Source organism: Stomoxys calcitrans, chromosome 1 (assembly GCF_963082655.1).
Source record: "Stomoxys calcitrans chromosome 1, idStoCalc2.1, whole genome shotgun sequence".
Classification (NCBI taxonomy): Eukaryota; Metazoa; Arthropoda; class Insecta; order Diptera; family Muscidae; genus Stomoxys; species Stomoxys calcitrans.
The window spans coordinates 193,862,809-193,882,457 of NC_081552.1; the positions used below are offsets into that span (position 1 = coordinate 193,862,809).

Below are 19,649 nucleotides of genomic sequence, written 5' to 3' on the forward strand. Positions count from 1 at the left end.
GCTAACTTCCGAAGGAGTACAGCTAGCCGCTTGAAATTTTGCACAAATACTTCTTATTAGTGTAGGTCAGTTGGTATTGTAAATGGGCCATATCGGTCCAAGTTTTGATATAGCTGCCATATAAACCGATCTTGGGTCTTGACTGCTTGAGCCTCTAGAGTGCGCAATTCTTATCCGATTGGAATGAAATTTTGCACGACGTGTTTTGTTATGATATGCAACAACTGTGCCAAGTATGGTTCACATCGGTCCATAACCTGATATAGCTGTCATATAAACCGGTCTTGGGTCTTGACTTCTTGAATCTCCAGAGGGCGCAATTCTTATCCGATTTAAAAGAATTTTGGTACGGCGAGTTTTGTTATGATGTCCAACAACTGTGTCAAGTATGGTTCAAATCGGTTCATAACCTGATATAGCTGTCATATAAACCGATCTTGGGTCTTGACTTCTTGAGCCTCTAGAGAGCGCAATTCTTACCCGATTGGAATGGAATTTTGCACGACGTGTTTTGTTATGATATCCAACAACTGTGCTAAGTATGGTTCAAATCGGTTCATAACCTGATATAGCTGCCATATAAACCGATCTTGGGTCTTGACTTCTTGAGCCTCTAGAGTGCGCAATTCTTATCCGATTTGAATGAAATTATGGACGACGTGTTTTGTCATGATATCCAACAACTGTGCCATGAATGGTTCAAATCGGTTCATAACCTGATATAGCTGTCATATAAACCGATCTGGGATCTTGACTTCTTGAGCATGTAGAGGTCGCAATTATTATGCGATTTGCCTGAAATTTTGTACTACGTATTCTCTCATAACCATCAACATACGTATTTACTATGGTCTGAATCGGTCTATAGCCCGATACAGCTCCCATATAAATCGATATCTCTATTTTACTTCTTGAGACCCCAAAGGGCGCAATTCTTATACGAATTGGCTGACATTTTACACAGGTCTCCAACATATAATTTAATTGTGGTCCAAACCAGACCATATTTTGATATCGCTCTAATAGCAGAGCAAATCTTTTCTTATATCCGGCCCGGCCCGGCCGAACTTAGCACGCTTTTACTTGTTTCCTGTTATTTTAGGAAAAGTTTAATTTTGTTACATAGTGTTTTCATATCATAACAACATTATTTCAGTTCTTTAAACATTTTCACCTTGCAATAGTCAGTGCTGAACACTTCGAAGGGGTAACAACTATGGTTCGCTTTTTCTTTAAATATTTGGTAAATATAAAAATCCATCCAAATTACACAAACAAAAAGACTATTCACTTTATTTTATTTCACTTGTAGTCCTTTGCCCTAGTAATGTATGTGATTAATTTGGGCGCACATCAAACAGAAGCTCTTTGCCTTGTATGTGGATCAAATGGTGCTGCCTGTGTCACAGAATCAACCTTCTTCATTTGTATTGATGACTTACCTAATACAAGTACAATGTTTACTTGTCCTCATGGTACAATATGTACTTCGGCAAGAAATATATGTGTCAATCGTACAGTGCAGCAACCCGATTGTGTCCCTATAAAAAACTGTTCCACCTGTAATGGAACCCAAATGTTCACTTGTACTAGTCGCCGAACATATGCCCTTTGCTCGGGGGATAAAATTGGAGAAAACCATTATTGGTGCCCTTCCGAACTATTCTGCAATGCAAATGATTCTAATATGTGCCAGACAGGAAGGCCAGAATGCGAGCTTGATCCAACATTAATTGCGTGCACTTAGAAAAAAGTGCTTATTCCAATTGAGTAAACCAATTTTAATATAATTTGGTTAAATTTCGTATAAAACAAGGAAAAATTCCAAGTGTTGAAAAAATTTTACTCATTTTTAGTTAATTGCAAATCTTTATACATAAAATTCAATTTGTGTTTGTTTGTCGGTTCATTTGTTTGTTCCGTATAGACTCAAAAACGGCTGAACTGATAATCTTGAAATTGTCACAGGTTGGTCTAGAAGGAAACATAGGCTATATAATTCGTTCATATCGGAAAGTACTACCCAAAAATAAAAGTGGATCGATCGGGACAATACGGGATTCAAATGAAAGGTATTCAGGAGTGGAGTACGAATTTCATAATAAAAGTTGGGTCCAAGTACCTGGGGGGCCGACCCAGCCCCAAAACCCCTTAAAATAGGTTTATTTTACGATCATGACAGTAAGGGAATCAAATGAAAGGTATTCGGGAGTAGATTACGAATATGGCCAGGAAGTAGGAAAAGGCTTTATAATTTATTGATAACGGAAGGGGGCAGACCCACCACCGTTACCCCAAAAACACCACCCAAAATCAAAAGTGGACCAATAAGAACAATATGGGTATCAAATGAAATGTATGCAGGAGTAGATAACGAATCTGGCATACACATTCATGTCGAAGTATGTCACCCACACCCACAAAAACGCCCAAAATGGACACATTAGCCAATCACGGATATATGGGACTCGGTTTGTTTGTTCCGTATAGACTGAATAACGGCAGAACCGATTTTCTCGAAATTTTCGCATATTGTGCAGGTTGGTCTGAAAGGAAACACAGGCTATATAATTTTTATACACTCCACCATGGTATGGGGGTATACTAATTTCGTCATTCTGTTTGTAACTCCTTAAAATATTCGTCTAAGACCCCATAAAGTATATATTCTTGATCGTCATGACATTTCAAGTCGAACTAGCCATGTCCGTCCGTCCGTCTCTCTGTCGAAAGCACGCCAACTTTCGAAGGAGTAAAGCTAGCCGCTTGAAATTTTGCGCAAATACTTTTTATTACTGTTGGGATTGTAAATGGGCTATATCGGTCCACGTTTTGATATAGCTGCCATATAAACCGATCTGGGACCTTGACTTCTTGAGCCTCTAGAGTGCGCAATTTTTATTCGATTTGGCTGAAATTTTGCACAACTTGTTTTGTTATGACTTTCAACAACTGTGCTAAGAATAGTTCAAATCGGTTAATAACCTGATATAGCTGCTATATAAACCGATTTGGGGTCTTGACTTCTTGAGCCACTAGAGGACGCAATTATTATCCGATTTGGATGAAATTTTTCACGACGCGTTTTGTTATGACTTTCAACAACTGTGCTAAGAATAGGTGAAATCGGTCCATAACCTGATATAGCTGCTATATAAACCGATCTGGGGTCTTGACTTTTCGAGCCTCTACAGGGAGCAATTCCTATCCGATTTGGCTGAAATTGCGCATGACGTATTTTGTTATGACTTCCAACAATTGTGCTAAGTATGGTTCAAATCGGTCCATTACCTGATATAGCTGCCACATAAACCGATCTGGGGTCTTGACTTCTTGAGCCTCTAAAGGGCGCAAGTATTATCCGATTTGGCTGAAATTTTGTACAACGGCTTTTCTCAGGACCTTTAACAAACGTGTCGAATATGGCATAAATCGGTTTATATCCTAATACAGCTCTCCTATAAACCGATCTCTCTATTTTTCTTCTTCGGCCTCAAAAGTGCGCAATTCTTACTAGATTTTTCTGAAATTTTAAACAATGACTTCTACTGTGGTCTCCAATATTCAGTTCAATTATGGTCCGAAATGAACCATAACTTGACCATGTTCCAATAACACAGCAATTCTTTTCTTTTATTATTTGTTTGCCTAAAAAGAGCCACCATGCGATCCATGGTGGAGGGTATGTAAGATTCGGTCAGACCGAACTTAGCACGCTCTTACTTGTTTGGTATCGGAAGGTTGACGGACCCTCCCCCCTATGCCAAAAACACAACACAAAATCAAAAATGGACCGATCGGGACAATATAGATATCAAATGAAAGTTAATAGAGTGTAGAATTAGAATATGGTATTAAAATTTGAGTCTCAGTACCCATCGGTCTGCCCCAACTCCAAAACTCTCCCAAACAGACATATTGGACGTTCATTTCAATATGGGGCTCAAATGGAAGATATTCGGGAGAAGATTTCGAATCTGGCATACAAAATCAGATGGAATTATAGGGGGTCACGCCACTCCTCAAAAACGCCATTAGAACCATTTATCTATATGATACATGGTTGAACCGATATTCTTAAAATGTTCGTAGATTGTGTACATTTGTCTGCAAGCAGGCGGGTTGAGACGGACCGTCCTCCTTACCCCAAAATTCCCACCCATATCCGAAAGTGGTCCGGATGGCACAGTAACGGTATCAAATGAATGGTATTGGAGACCAAAAAACGAATATGGCATTAAATTTTGGGTCCAAGTACTCAGCGGGCACCCCCAACCCTAAACTCCTCTAAACAGATATATTCGAAGTTCATGTCAATATGCGACTCAAATGAAAAGTATTAGGTATTTGATTACAAATATGGCATAAAACATTAGGTCCAATGGGCATATTAGCAGATCATGGCTATATGGAACTCAAATGAAAGGCATTTGGGAGTAGATTACGAATATGACATCAAAATTTGCGTTCAAGTCTAGGTGGCGCTTTTCCCCCTAAAGATACGTCAAATAGGTTATTTGACCCATTATGACAATATGGGACTCAAATGAAAGGTATTTGAGAGTAGAAAACGAATTTGATATCCAATTTTGGAGCCAAGTGTTTTGGGGTACGCTCTAAAGCATCCCCTAAACTGAACTTTCTCGCCAGGATTCGATATAGCTCCCATATAGACCGATCTCTCGATTTTAGGTCTTAGGCCTATAAAAGGCGCATTTATTGTCCGATTTTTGCCAAAATTTAAGACAGTGTGTTGTGTTAGGCCCTTAAACATTCTTCTTTTGTTGGGCTCAGATCGGTCCAGATTTGGATATAGCTGCCATTTAGACCGATCTCTCCATTTAAGGTCTTGCACCCATTAAAGGCGTATTTACTGTCCGATTTTGCCAAAATTTGAGGCAGTGAGTTGTGTTAGGCTCTTTAACATTCTTCTTTCATTGGGCTCAGGTCGGTCCAGATTTTGATATAGCTGCCATATAGACCGATTTCTCGGTTTAAGGTCTTGGGCCCATAAACGGCGTATTTATTATCCGATTTTACCAAAATTTGAGGCAGCGAGTTGTGTTAGGCTCTTTAACATTCTTCTTTTATTGGGCTCAGATCAGTCCAGATTTGGATATAGCTGCCATATAGACCAATCTCTCGATTTAAGTCTTAGGCCCATAAAAGGCGCTTTTATTTTCCGATTTTGCCAAAATTTGTTACAGAGAGTGAAGTTAGGCCCGTCGACATATTTCCGGAATATGAGACAGATCGGTTCAGATTTGGATATAGCTGACACATAGACCGTTCTCTCGATTTAAGGTCTTGGGCCCATAAAAGGCGCATTTATCGCCCGTGTCGCCAAAATTCCGGACAGTGAGTTGTGTTGGGCCCTTCAACATTGTTTTTTAATTTGGCTCAGATCGGTTCAGATTTGGATGTAGCTGCCATATAGACCGATCTCTCGTTTTAAGGTTTTGGGTCAAAAAAAGGCACATTCATTGTTCGATTTCGCCGAAATTTGGAACAGTGAGTTGTGTTGGGCCCTTCGGATATGGCTACCAATAAGACAAATATTTTGTCTTTAATATTGAACAATGACTTGTACTTATTAGACCTCTTAATATGCGTGTCGAATTTTTTCCAAATCGAACCATATTTCGATAAAGCCGCTATGGGGGCATAAATTATGTATTTTTCACCGGTTTATGACAAAAGGTGATTTACATGTATACCCGTGGAGGTGGGCATCCAAAGTTCGGTCCGGCCGAACTTAACGCCTTTTTACTTATTTGCTAAATTCAAAACAGGTTTGCCATAAGTTCATAAGAAATTGATTTGTATGTTATTCAATATTAGGATAATTTTAACACTTAAAGAGAAATTATATATGTACAGATTAATATATCAATTGCTCGCTTCTTCGTTAAAGTTGATTTCCTCAAAACTGCATATATATATATGGATCTGAAGATATGAGCAATCTGTGTAATAAGCCGGTGTTTGTTTTATATTTTTGACGTTTTCCGAGTATGGAGTTCACGATAATTGCTTGCATCCTTGATTCTTGAGCTTCCTCTGAAAGCTGACCAACAATTATTTCCTTTCTATGAAAAATAATTTTGTATACCCTCACTGGCATCATGTACCTGGGATATTCGGAGAAATAAAGTTCTCTTGTCTCTCGTGCATAGTTATCAAAAGCAACATGATTTATTTCGAACCCACATCCGATGCAAGAAAGTATAGTATGAAACCTTTTTAAAAGATTTTCATTTAAGCCAGTTATGCTTGCAGTAGTTTTAGGATCTCCGAAAAATCTTCACGCAGAATTTCACATTTTTGCTTGGGCATATTCACTAACAAACCAACTTCATTTCTAAATCTATTTTGGATGTATTTCTTTCTATTCTCAATAATCTCTTTATTTTCTTTGCCCCGTGCACACCAAGTTTTTACTTCGATTCTATTAGCGATGTGCAGCATACACTCCATACATCTTATCCACGCAGGTAATGGCTAAATACCAAAAGTAAGCATATTTGAGTCAACACTACGATTTGACAATGCATCCAAGCTGGTTATATCTTTGGAAGAAGCTCCGCATATATAGCAGACTTGCGATGATGTATATGCGGACAGTGCATTGCAGACTTTGCCGTCAATCATGCACAATATAAGCTTAGAGTTTTCACATCTATCTGGAGGTTTTCGGTTTGAATATGTGTTGGCTGAAAAGTCGAAATTTCAAGTTGGACACATTCTACTTCTCTTATGGTAACATCTCGAGTTTCTTTTGTAAATAAAAAATTTATTAGGTCGACAATGCTTGGTAGAAGATGGAGTCGTAACTTTTTAATGTGCCTTTTGGCGGAGAAGCTGTGCCTTAATCATGCTTAAAATGACGCTTTCCAAAGCAGTTTTATCTTTACTGTTTTTAAGCCACTCATCAAAAAGCTCGGCCCGCGGCACAGACATCTTCGGAAACTGAATAAAAAAATTTCGGGCACAAACGGGGAGATGTTTTCAGATTCTGAAACAGGAGGAATTATTTATTATTTTGGTTAAAAACACTTGACGCAATTCGACAAAATTCACAAGATTTACTCCATTGAAAACAAATTTCAATGAATTAAATTGTATGAGTTCAAATTTGTTCTGTAAGTACTTACCAGAAATTACTGTACCACTATTCCTGATAGAACAGATTGCAACTACGATATCCCTGGTAACAGAAGTTACATAGACTTCTATGAGAATGGTTCCAAACTAAACGACCAGGTGGGCTTTTGGGGTGTACTCTAAAGATCTAGAACTGATCATATCGAAAAGGTTACCCGACCACTGCAGTGTGTAGCAAGCACAGATCCTTGCAATTAAGGAAGTGGTGGAATGGCTAAGATATAATGTCACCAGGCATCCATTAAATCCCTGGAGAACGCATTTCTGAACACAAAAACCGCCCTCGACTGCCGCAGACCTCTCAACGAACTAGCAGAACAGTTCAAAATTCACCTGTTCTGGGTGCCGGGCCACAGAGATATCCCAGGAAGTTGTAAAGCGGATGACCTTGCGAAGCTAGGAACTACCCTACACATTCCAGGGACACTGGAATCTATGGGTATGCCTCTAGCGACATGTAAGCTAAGTCTTCAGGACCAGGCCCGAAGGACAGCGAATGATAGATGGTCACAAAAAGGGGACTGTGAGCATTCCAAAACTATGTGGCCTCATCTAGACTTGAATTGGTCTACTGCTTTGCTGTCATTGGCTAGAATAAGCGTCTCAGTCATTTTGTCCGTCATGACAGGTCACTGTCTAATCAGAAAACATGCTGCAGGTTGAAGGTTGCCAGCAATGACTTTTGCAGAAGCTGTAGGGATATCGAAGAAGAAGAGACTATAGAACAATTTCTGTGTGTGTGTCCCGCACAGGCATTTAGAAGGAGTTCCACTTTGATTTAGCGGATGTGAACATTCGCAAGTGGTTGTGATTTTTAAAGCGATCTGGATGGTTCAAAGGTAGGAACTAGAAGGCATCTTCCTTCTTCTTTTCCTGTGGTATTACAATGGACGAAAACGTCTGAGTGAGTCTGAAGGCAGACTGACACTTAAACCTAACTTACCAGAATTGTTGAGGATTGTCCAAAATTCAATAAAACTGAAGAAATTTATTCAAAAAAGTTTTTAAAACCAAATTTTGATTATTTCAAACATACACCAATATTTTCAAATGCGACACGACTTTTAACATTTGTCACAATGTTACATATATAATAACGGTTCTTATTCGTAATGTTTTGAATACATTTTCGTAACATTAGTACTCCTGACTACCATATGCTAAAAATTCATAGCGATCGGGGAATTTTTTATTTTAACTTTTGGCACCCTAAATGTGGAGAATGTCACACAGTGCGCCGTTCGGACTCGTCTATAAAAAGGAGGCCCCTTATCATTGAACTTAAAAAAAAACTTGCGTCGGACAGTACTCTTTGATATATGAGAAGTTTACCCCTATTCCTTAATGAAATGTTCATGGGCAAATTTGCGTTTGCAGAAAAATTAACTTGTGCTGCGAAAAAAAATCAGTATGTGGCAAATTGTCGTATATATGTTTGGGGAAAAGTACAAACACGTGTAGTTGGGCTTCATTTCACAGCTGAAAGGTTGTGTAGAGATTCTTCAAAAACTATTTATACCAAAAACTATTTATACTTATTGATGTATCGCCTCGAAGAATATGCAATTTTTTAAGATACTTTGGTAATTCTTTTCCTTTATTTTTACCAATTATCACTATTAAATAAGTTTAGATTAACCATAAATTTGTTTTGTGAAATCGTTTTACATTAGTCAGCTTTTAATGAAATATATTAATAATATGGAGCGAAAATCGGATAAAGTACCTATTACGGTTTTTATACCCTCCACCATAGGATGGGGGTATACTAATTTCGTCATTCTGTTTGTAACTCCTAGAAATATTCGTCTAAGACCCCATAAAATTTATATATTCTTGATGGTCTTCACATTTTAGGATTTTAGTTATATATAGCAGCTATATAGACCGATCTGCAGGCTTAAAGTCTTGAGGCAATAAATTGGCCATTTTCCATCTGATTTCGATGAAATTTGGCACAGTGCGCTCCGGTAGACCGCTTCTTATTTCTGTTCAGATCGGACTATAGTGCGGTTCAGATAGGACTATATTTGGATATGGCTGCCCTATAGGGTATTGAGGCCATAAAAGATCCATTTATTACCCGAATTCTATGAAATTTGGCACAGTGTGTTCTGGTAGACCCCTACCTACCTGTAAAACGTGGTATAGATCGGACCATATTTGAATATAGCTGCCATATATACCGAACTCCCCCAAATCGAATGAAAAAAATGCTCATTCTATGGGCTCAATACTCTATATCAGAAGATCGGTCTATATGGCAGCTATATCCAAATATGTTTGGATCTGGACGAAATTCAACAAACAGGTGTAGAGATCTATCAAAACGCACTGTTTCACATTTCATTCAAATCATATGAAAAATGTTCTTTTTATGGGCTCAACACTCTATATCGGGAGATCGGTCTATATGGCAGCTATGACCAAATGTGGTCCGATGTGGACGATATTCTACAAAAAGGTTTAGAGTGGTATTGGAACTTGCTGTGCCGAATTTCATCGAAATAGAATGAAAAAACGCTTCTTTTATGTTCTTATCGGGAGATCGGTATATATGTTGGCTATATCCAAATATGGTCCAATCTGTACCATCTCTAGCCATGTCCGTCCGTCTGTCTGTCGAAAGCACGATAACTTTCGTAGGAGTAAAGCTAGCAGCTTCATAAAAACATGAACCGATATGGCCCATTTACAATCCCAACCGACCTACACCTATAAGAAGTATTTGTGCAAAATTTCAAGCGGCTAGCTTTACTCCTTCGAAAGTGAGCGTGCTTTCGATAGACAGACGGACGGACGGACATGGCTACATCGACATAAAATGTCACGACGATCATGGAATCTCAGACGAATATTTCGAGTAGTTACAAACAGAATGACGAAATTAGTATACCCCCATCCTATGGTGGAGGGTATAATAAACCGTAATACAAAAACCTTGCATCTTGAAAATAGTGTGGACCTGGAAAATCTAAATCAAATGATACTGTGAAGCAGAGAATCCAAGGAACTTCTTGATATGGCGGAAACGGTTATAATCCTTTACGACGTATCTAAAAATAGAAAAGCTTATCTAAATCGAATAGCAAACAACATACAAGTATAGTGAAGGCTGAATTTAAAATACAATTTGCTTACGCAATTGCTTGTCATATGCTCGGAATAGCGAAATATTTCTTGTAACTTAGTTAAAATTGGACCAAGTAGAAAGCCAGATTTTATAAAATGTTTATGCATTTTAATTTATTATACCCTCCACCATAGGATGGGGGGGTATACTAATTTCGTCATTCTGTTTGTAACTACTCGAAATATTCGTCTGAGACCCCATAAAGTATATATATTCTTGATCGTCGCGACATTCTATGTCGATCTACCCATGTCCGTCCGTCTGTCCGTCCGTCTGTCTGTCGAAAGCACGCTAACTTCCGAAGGAGTAAAGCTAGCCGCTTAAAATGTTGCGCAAGTACTTCTTATTAGTGTAGGTCGGTTGGTATTTGTAAATGGGCCATATCGGTCTATGTTTTGATATAGCTACCATATAAACCGATCTTGGGTCTTAACTTCTTGAGCCTGTAGAGTGCGCAATTCTTATCCGATTGGGATGAAATTTTGCACGACGTGTTTTGTTATGATATCCAATAACTGTGCCAAGTATTGTTCGCATCGGTCCATAACCTGATATAGCTGCCATATAAACCGATCTTGGGTCTTGACTTCTTGAGCCTCTAGAGGGCGCAATTCTTATCCGATTGGAATGGAATTTCGCACGACGTGTTTTGTTATGATACCCAACAACTGTGCCAAGTATGGTTTAAATCGGTTTAACCTGATATAGCTGCCATATAAACCAATCTTGGGTCTTGACTTCTTGAGACTCTAGAGGGCACAATTCTTATCTGATTTGAATGAGTTTTTGCACGAAGTATTTCGTCATGATATCCAACAACTGTGCCAAGTATGGTTGAAATCGGTCCATAACCTGATATAGCTGTCATATAAACAGATCTGGGGATTTGATTTCTTGAGCTTCTAGAGGGCGCAATTCTTATCCGATTTGGCTGAAATTTTGCATGACGTATTTTATTTTTACTTTCAACAACTGTGTCAAATAAGGTTCAAATCGGTTCATAACCTGATATAGTTGCCATATAAACCGATCTGGGATCTTGACTTCTTGACCCCTAGAGGTCGCAATTATTATCCGATATGCCTGAAATTTTGTACGATGGATCCTCTCATGACCATCAACAAACGTGTTTATTATGTTCTGAATCGGTCTATAGCCCGATACAGATCCCATATAAATCGTTCTCTCTATTTTACTTCGTGAGCCCCAAAGGGCGCAATTCTTATACGAATTGGCTGAAATTTTACACAGGTCTCCAACATATAATTTAATTGTGGTCCGAACCGGACCATATCTTGATATCGCTCTAATAGCAGAGCAAATTTTTTTTTTTGCCTAAGAAAAGATGCCGGGAAAAGAACTGACAAATGCGATCCATGTTGGAGGGTATATAAGATTCGGGCCGGCCGAACTAAGCATGCTTTTACTTGTTTTTTACTGAAAATTTTAATCATTTTATTCCAACTATTAATGTCAAATGAGTTGAAATTGTCATACACGATAGTTTACCAATGTACAGAATGAAGAAAAAATTAACTTGTTCAAATTATCGTTAAACTAACCAGAAGTTCATATGATTTCGCTATTTTTAGCAACAACATAAACTAAAATCGAATAAAAATGTCTTCAGAGCTGTATGAAGTTCAATTTTATTGAGAATTAGTTCGCTTTAACTGAACCATGGCCTAAATTTTTTTGGAGTGGCTTAGCTACATACTAATTAATAGACATCGGTAAGAAACTCTCCGGTCTTTTATACACACATAAGTATAAAACATTTAAATAAAATACATATGTATGTTAACAACACTATATTGAGTCTAACATGTAAGGGAGCATTAAGTTCGGATGGGCGCTATCTTATAAACTCTACGCAATGCATACCATTTATCAATTTCCTTGCACGTGATCTATTTTAAGTTAGTTGCACGATATAACCACTAAGGGAAATGCTTATCGTGGGTTTACCTCTCTTCCTTTTGGGTGTTACAAACAAATGCACAAAGTTATAATACCCTGTAGCACAGTAGTGGAGTAGGGTATAAAAATATATTGGTGACACTTCGTGTCAGCTACCCTCTGGTTGTGCATAGCATATCTTCACTGAACAAGGTCGTTTCTTTCCATTGCGAAGAATAAATGTATGGTTCATAAAACTTCATAGCTATGATAGCAACAATTTATGATTATGATGAATGATAGTAAGAGAACACAGAATGTTTTTAAAACATTCTATAAGCTATTTAATAAGCTATATAATAAACAAGTAAAAGCGTGCTAAGTTCAGCCGGACCGAATCTTATATACCCTCGACCATGGATCGCACTTGTCGAGCTCTTTTCCCGGTATCTCTTTTTGGGCAAACATAGGATAAAAGAAACGAATTGCTATGATATTGGAACTATATCAAGTTATGGCTCATTTCGGACCATCATTGAATTGAATATTGGAGACCGTAGTAGAAGTCATTGTGTATAATTTCAGCCAAATCTAGAAATACTTGCCCCTTTTAGGAGCTGAAGAAGTAAAATAGGAAGATCGGTTTATAGGGGAGCTGCATTAGGCTATAAGTCATGATTCAGATCTTATTCGACACAAAATATTCGTTGTACAAAATTTCAGCCAAATAGGATAATAATTGCTCCCTTTAGAGGCTCAAGAAATCAAGATCTCAGATCGGTTAAAAAGGCAGCTATATCAGGTTATGGGCCGATTTGGACCATGCTTAGAACAGTTGTTGAAAGTCATAACCAAATACCATGTGCAAAATTTCAGCTAAATCGGATAATAATTGCGCCCTTTAGTGGCTCCAGAAATCAAAACCCTAGATCGGCTCATATGACAGCTATATCAGGTTATAAACCGATTTGAACCTTACTAAGTGCACTTGTTGGAAGTCATAACAAAACACGTCATGCAAAATTTCAGCAAAATCGGACAAGAATTGCGCTTGAAGTGGTTCAAGAAGTCAAGATCCAAGATCGGTTTATATGACAGCTATATCAGGTTATGCACCGATTTGAACCATACTAAGCACAGTTGTTGGCAGTCATAACAAAACACGTCGTGCAGCCAGATGGGTTTATATGGCAGCTAGATCAAAACATGGACCAATACGGCCCATTCACAATCCCAACGGGCATACACTAATAAGAAGTATTTGTGCAAAATTTAAGCGGATATCTCTTCTCCTTCGAAAGTTTTTGTGCTTTCTACAGACAGACGGACGGACATGTCTAGATCGACTTAAAATGTCATGACGATCAAGAATATATATACTTTATGGGGTCTTAGACGAATATTTTGAGGAGTTACAATCAGAATGACGAAATTAGTATACCCCATCCTATGGTGGAGGGTTGAATCTTATATACCCTCGACCATGGATTGCATTTATCACGTTCTTTGCCCGGTATCTCTTTATAGACAAGATTAAGGGTAAAATTTGCTATGTTATTAAAGCTATATCAGGTTTTGGTCCGATTCGAACCATACTTGTTTTGAATATTGGAAACCATAGTAGAAGTCATTGTACAGACATCGGTTTATATGACAGCTGTATCAGGTTATGAAACGGTCTATATGGCAGCTATATCCAAATATGGCCCGAGCTGGATCACATGAAAAATGCTTCATTTATAGGCTAATTACACTATATCAGGAGATTGGTCTATATAGCAGCTATATCCAAATATGGTCCGATGTGGACCACACTTGACAGGAAAGGGTCACTATGCCAATTTCTATCGAGATCGTATAATAAATGGATATTTAATAGCCTTAACACCCTATATCGAAAGATCGGGTGATCGGTCTAAGGGCAGTTATATCCCAATTTTGTCCGATCTGAACCGCACTTCACAGAAATGGGTAGGGGTCTACAAAAACTCAGTGTGAAAAATTTCATCGAAATCGGATGGAACATAACCAATTTATTGCCTCAAGACTTTAAGTCGGTAGATCGGTCTATATATCGGCTATATATAAGTTCCGATTTTATGAGATCAAAAGTTCGATTTATATACAGAAAATGCGAAATCATCAAAAAAATTTTGGAAAATGATTTCATCATCAAAATATCTGAAAATTTATAAATATCCAAATAAATACCAAAGAAGTAAAAGCGTGCTAAGTTCGGCCCAGTCGAATCTTGGGAACCCACCACAATGGATTCTGTTATAATATGGGAGCTATATTGAGTGTCATAACAGAACACTATATGCAAAATTTCAGCCAAATCAGATAAAAATCGCTGCTTGTAAGGGCCCAAGAAGTCCAATCGGAAGATTGGTATATATGGGAGCTATATCATGTTCTTAACCGATTTGAACCGTACTTGGCATAGTTGTTGGGAGTCATAAGTCATAACAGAACATGTCAAAATTTCAGCCAAATCGGGCAAAAATTGTGGCTTCCATGGGCTCAAGATGTCAAATCAGGAGATCGGTTTATATTGGGGCTATATCAGGTTCTTGACCGGTTTTGGCCGTACTTGGCAAAGTTGTTGAAAGCCATAACAGAACACTATGTGCAAAATTTCAGCCAAATCGGACAAAAGTTGTGGCTTCCATGGTCTCAAGAAGTCAAATCGAGAGATATAGCCCATTTGCAATCCCCTACGATCTGCGCAAAATTTTAATCGTCTAGCTCTTGGCGTTCGACTCCTATCGTGATTTCGACAGACGGACGGACATGACTAGTTCAAATCAGTATTTCGAGAATATATGTACTTTATGGGGTCCTAGATTAATATATCGAGGTGTTGCAAACGGAATGGCTAGATTAGTATACCCCCATCCTATGGTGGTGGGTATAAAAAAGGTATTCATTGGGTTTGATATTTACCCGGTAGAAACGCATCTCAAAACATTTGACATTTTGTAGGATTAGTTCCAATATCGAAACAAAGCATATTCAGAATGGCATGTGGTTGAGTTCAATCTATGCTAAACATATTCCCCCCTGTCCAAAATCTGATATAGCTTCCTTATAAACCGATATTCCGATTTTACTTCTTCAACATCTACAGGAAGTTATTCTTCGAGACAAAATTGTTAACTAACCGTGTGGCAAAAACTTACAATGTTTCGCGCCATGGTAATCTATGAGAACAGTGAGCAAAATCTGGACATTTTATTTTTAACCAGCCGAACCTGGCCCGCTCAGCTGCGCCTTCTTTAACTCTCTAATATCTTTTTTCGCCCTGAATGCGGATGTCGTGTTCGTGCCATTGTAGCCTATGACGCTGAAAGCGTTCGAATCCTGGTGAGAACATCGGAGAAAGCGGTGTTTATCCCCTCTTAATGTTGGCGACATTTGCGAGGTACGATGCCATGCATGGTCATTTAAAAAAGTTTCCCCAAAGAGGTGTCGCAATGCGGGACGCCGTTCGAACTCGGCTAAAAAAAAGGTCCCTTATCATAGAGTTTTAACTTGAATCGGAAAGCACTCATTGATGTGTGGGAAAATTGCCCCTTTTCGGTTCCTGGTGGTATTGTTCTTCCTCAGGGTAATGTTCTCATTAGGTGAGGTTTGGCACCTCAGACATTTGGACACAACTGTGGATATCAACTACGTGCTGCACTTCCAAGTCTCTTTAATTTGAGCCCCATATTGCCATGGCCGGAAAATATGAATCGTTTGGAATGTGTTTTGGGGCTGGGGCGGCCACCGGCACTTTGCACTGAAAATTGATATCAAATTCGTTCTTTATTCCCAACGGAAATGAAGTTCAGTTTAGGGGGTGCTTTAGGGCGTACCCCAAAACATTTGGCGGCAGAATTTGATATCAAATTGGTTTTCTACTCTCAAATACCTTTCACTTGAGTCCCATATTGTCATAATGGGTCAAATTACCCATTTGATGTATCTTTAGGAGGAAAAACGCCAGCTAGACTTGAATGCAAATTTTGATGTCATATTCGTAATCTACTCCTTAAGAGCTTTCATTTGAGTCCCATATAGCCATTATCGGCTAATATGCCCATTGGGGGGTATTTGGGGGTGGGCGACTTCCCATAACTTGGACCTAATGCTTTATGCCATATTTGTAATCTACTGCCTATTACTTTTCATTTGAGTCCCATGTTGATATGATCTTCAAATATATCTGTTTAGAGGAGTTTTGGGGTTGGGGGCCTGCTGGGTACTTGGACCGAAAATTTAATACCATATTCGTTTTCTGGTTTCCTATACAGTTCATTTGGATCCTTTATTGTGCCCATCGGACCACTTTCGGATATGGGTGGCCGCCTCCACCCGATATTTAAAAATTATTTCGCCTATGTTTCCTTCCAGACAAACGAACACAATCTATGAAAATTTTAAGAAAATCAGTTCAGCCAAGTATCATATAATCATAATGGGTCTAATGTCGTTTTAGAGGGGTAGCGTGACCCCCTTTATTTCGCTCTGCTTTTGTATGCAAGATTCGAAATCTACTCCCGAATACCTTTCATTTCAGCCCCATGTTGAAATGAACGTCCAATATATCTGTTTGGGGGAGTTTTGGGTTTTGTAAATACCATATTCGTATACTACTCTCCAATACCTTTCATTTGATACCTATATTGTTCCGATCGGTCCACTTTTGATTTTGGGTTATGTTTTTGGCATAAGGGGGAGGGTCCGTCCCCCTTCCCATAACGAAAAATTATATAGCTTATGTTTCCTTCCAGACCAACGTACACAATATGCGAATATTTTGAGAAAATCGGCTCTGCAGTTTTCCAGTCTATACGGAATAAACAAACCGAGTCCCATATACCCGTGATTGGTTAATGTGCCCGTTTTGGGCGTTTTTGTGGGGGTGGAGTGACCTCCTACACTTCGACATGAATGTGTATGTCAGATTCGTTATCTACTCCCGCATACTTTTCATTTGATACCCATATTGTACTTATTGGTCCGCTTTTGATTTTGGGTGGTGTTTTTGGGGTAGCGGTGGAGAGTCCGCCCCCTTCCGTTATCAATAAATTATAAAGCCTATTCCTACTTCCTGACCATATTCGTAATCTACTCCCGAATACCTTTCATTTGAGTCCCATATTGTAGTGATAGTCAAATAAACCTATTTTATGGTGTTTTGGGGCTGGGGCGGCCCCCCAGATACTTGGACCAACTTTTATTATGAGATTCGTACTCTACTTTTGAATACCTTTCATTAGAATCCCATATTGTCCCGATCGGTCCACTTTTGTTTTTGGCTAGTACTTTTGTGGTAAGGGGGAGGGTCCGCTCCCCCTCCCGATATGAAAAAATTATACAGCCTATGTTTCCTTCCAGACCAACCTATACAGCTTTTTTTGAGTCTATACGAAACAAACAAACACAAATTGAATTTTTTTATATAAGAAGATGTGGCGTACTTCACATATAAATACCAACCATCGTTGTGGTTATCAGCGTAATGATGTGTGGTAAAAATCTGGCTTCCAGATAAAGTGTGTTTACTACCTATTAATATAAAAACCAACAGTACGTTCTTCCAAACATTTTCACATTGAAATAGTTTGTGAGAAAAATTCATACGAGACAGCGGCCATGACTGCTGCACGGTTCTTCAAATATTTGGTCAGAATAAAAATCTGAAATCGTAAACAATCCTAATTTTTGATTATCTCACTTGCAGAGCATGGCCATTGCAGTGACTGTGATTTTCGGCATACAGCAAACAGTTGCTGAATGCGGTAAATGTGGACCCAATGGCGTTGCCTGCATTTCGAGCACAACTTACTACGATTGTTTGGGCGATGTACCGGTCACAAGTTACACGACTCATTGTCCTGAGGCAACAATATGTGTTAGCTCAGGTGCGATATGCATTGATGCAGCAATGGGAGTTCAACCGGAATGTGATCATACTGGTGGCTGTTCCAAATGTGATGGAAACCGTTTGTTCACTTGTACGAGTCGCACCACTTTTGCCATGTGCATTGGTGATGAGGTGAAAAATGTTCATCACTCGTGCCCACCGCACCTATTTTGTGATTCGAGGAATGCTGAAATTTGCGTTGATGAGTGTCATCTTACATTCGATAAGCCAGAATGTGGTTTGGTTGAACCACCATCGTGGTCATAAAAAAATAAAAATAATTTTAAAGACTCCATTTTATATATATAATAATATTAAAAACCTAAAATATGAATCCCAACTTTTTTACACACAAATTTCTAATTTAAACTTGACAAAAAAAAAAAAACTTTGTCATAGCTCAAAACCATTTCCATTGTAATTTAATATACAAATATTGTAAACTAATGTAATAAACATACACTGTTAAGGACATTTACGAAAAACAAGTAAAAGCGTGCCAAGTTCGGCAGGCCAAGTTCGGCTAGGCCAAGTTCGGCTATAGGCGCCCTCTATAGGCTGAAGAAATCAAGATCCCAGATTAGTTTATATAGCAGCCTTATCAGGTTATGGACCTATTTGAACCACATTTGGCGCATTTTGTTGGAAGTCACAACAAAACACGTCATGCCGAATTTCAGCCAAATCGGATAAGAATAGCGCCCTCTTGTGGCTCAAGAAGTCAAGACCCAAAATCGATTCATATGGCAACTTTAACAAACGACGGATCGATATGGCCCATTTACAATGCCCACCGACTAACACTAATAAAAAGTGTTTCTTCAAAATTTCAAGCGGCTAGCTTTACTCCTTCGAAAGTTAGCGTGCTTTCGACAGACAGACGGACGAAATGGCTAGATCGACTTAAAATGTCGTGACTATTTTCTTCTTTGTGTTTGTTTGTAGGTTTGTTTGTCTGTGTGTTCCTTATGGACTCAGAAATGGCTGAACCGATTTTCTTGAAATTTTCACAGATGGTGCATATAGATCCCGTGGTGAAAATATGGCACTAAATTTGTTGATATCTGAAGAGGGGGTGGACCCTCCCCCTTACCCTAATTTTAAGAAACACCAGATCTCGGAGATGGGCGATTTACAGTAACCTGCAAACAAAAATTTGGTATCTAAATTTCGGATGGGATACCTAGGGGGACGCCCCACCCCCAAAACCTACCAAATATATATATACACCAATCACGACGATATGGGACTCAAATGAAAGGTATTTAAGATTCGAAAACGATTCTGATATCCAATTGTCCGACCAAGTGTTTGGGGGACCGCCTCAACTCCCAAAACACCTCAAAATCGGACATATTTACCGACCATGGCAATATGGGACTCAGATGAAAGATATTTGCGAATAAATTACGAATCTGATATCCCAATATGGGACCAAGATTCTGGGGGTCCACCCCTTTCCCAAAACACCCCCCAAACAGGACTTATTTACCAACCATGGCAATATGGGACTCAAATAAAAGTTATTTAAGATTAGAA

General features: G+C 38.7%; 1 protein-coding gene across 1 annotated transcript; it reads left to right on the top strand.

The window, feature by feature from the left end:
- Positions 1–1,327: 1,327 nt before the first annotated feature.
- LOC106094245 (uncharacterized) lies at positions 1,328–18,377 on the top strand. The gene is made up of 3 exons (XM_059368163.1): positions 1,328–1,562; positions 17,775–17,869; positions 17,928–18,377. Exons 1-3 carry the CDS (start codon positions 1,328–1,330, stop codon positions 18,375–18,377), a joined length of 780 nt encoding a protein of 259 aa, XP_059224146.1.
- The last annotated feature ends 1,272 nt before the right edge of the window (positions 18,378–19,649 follow it).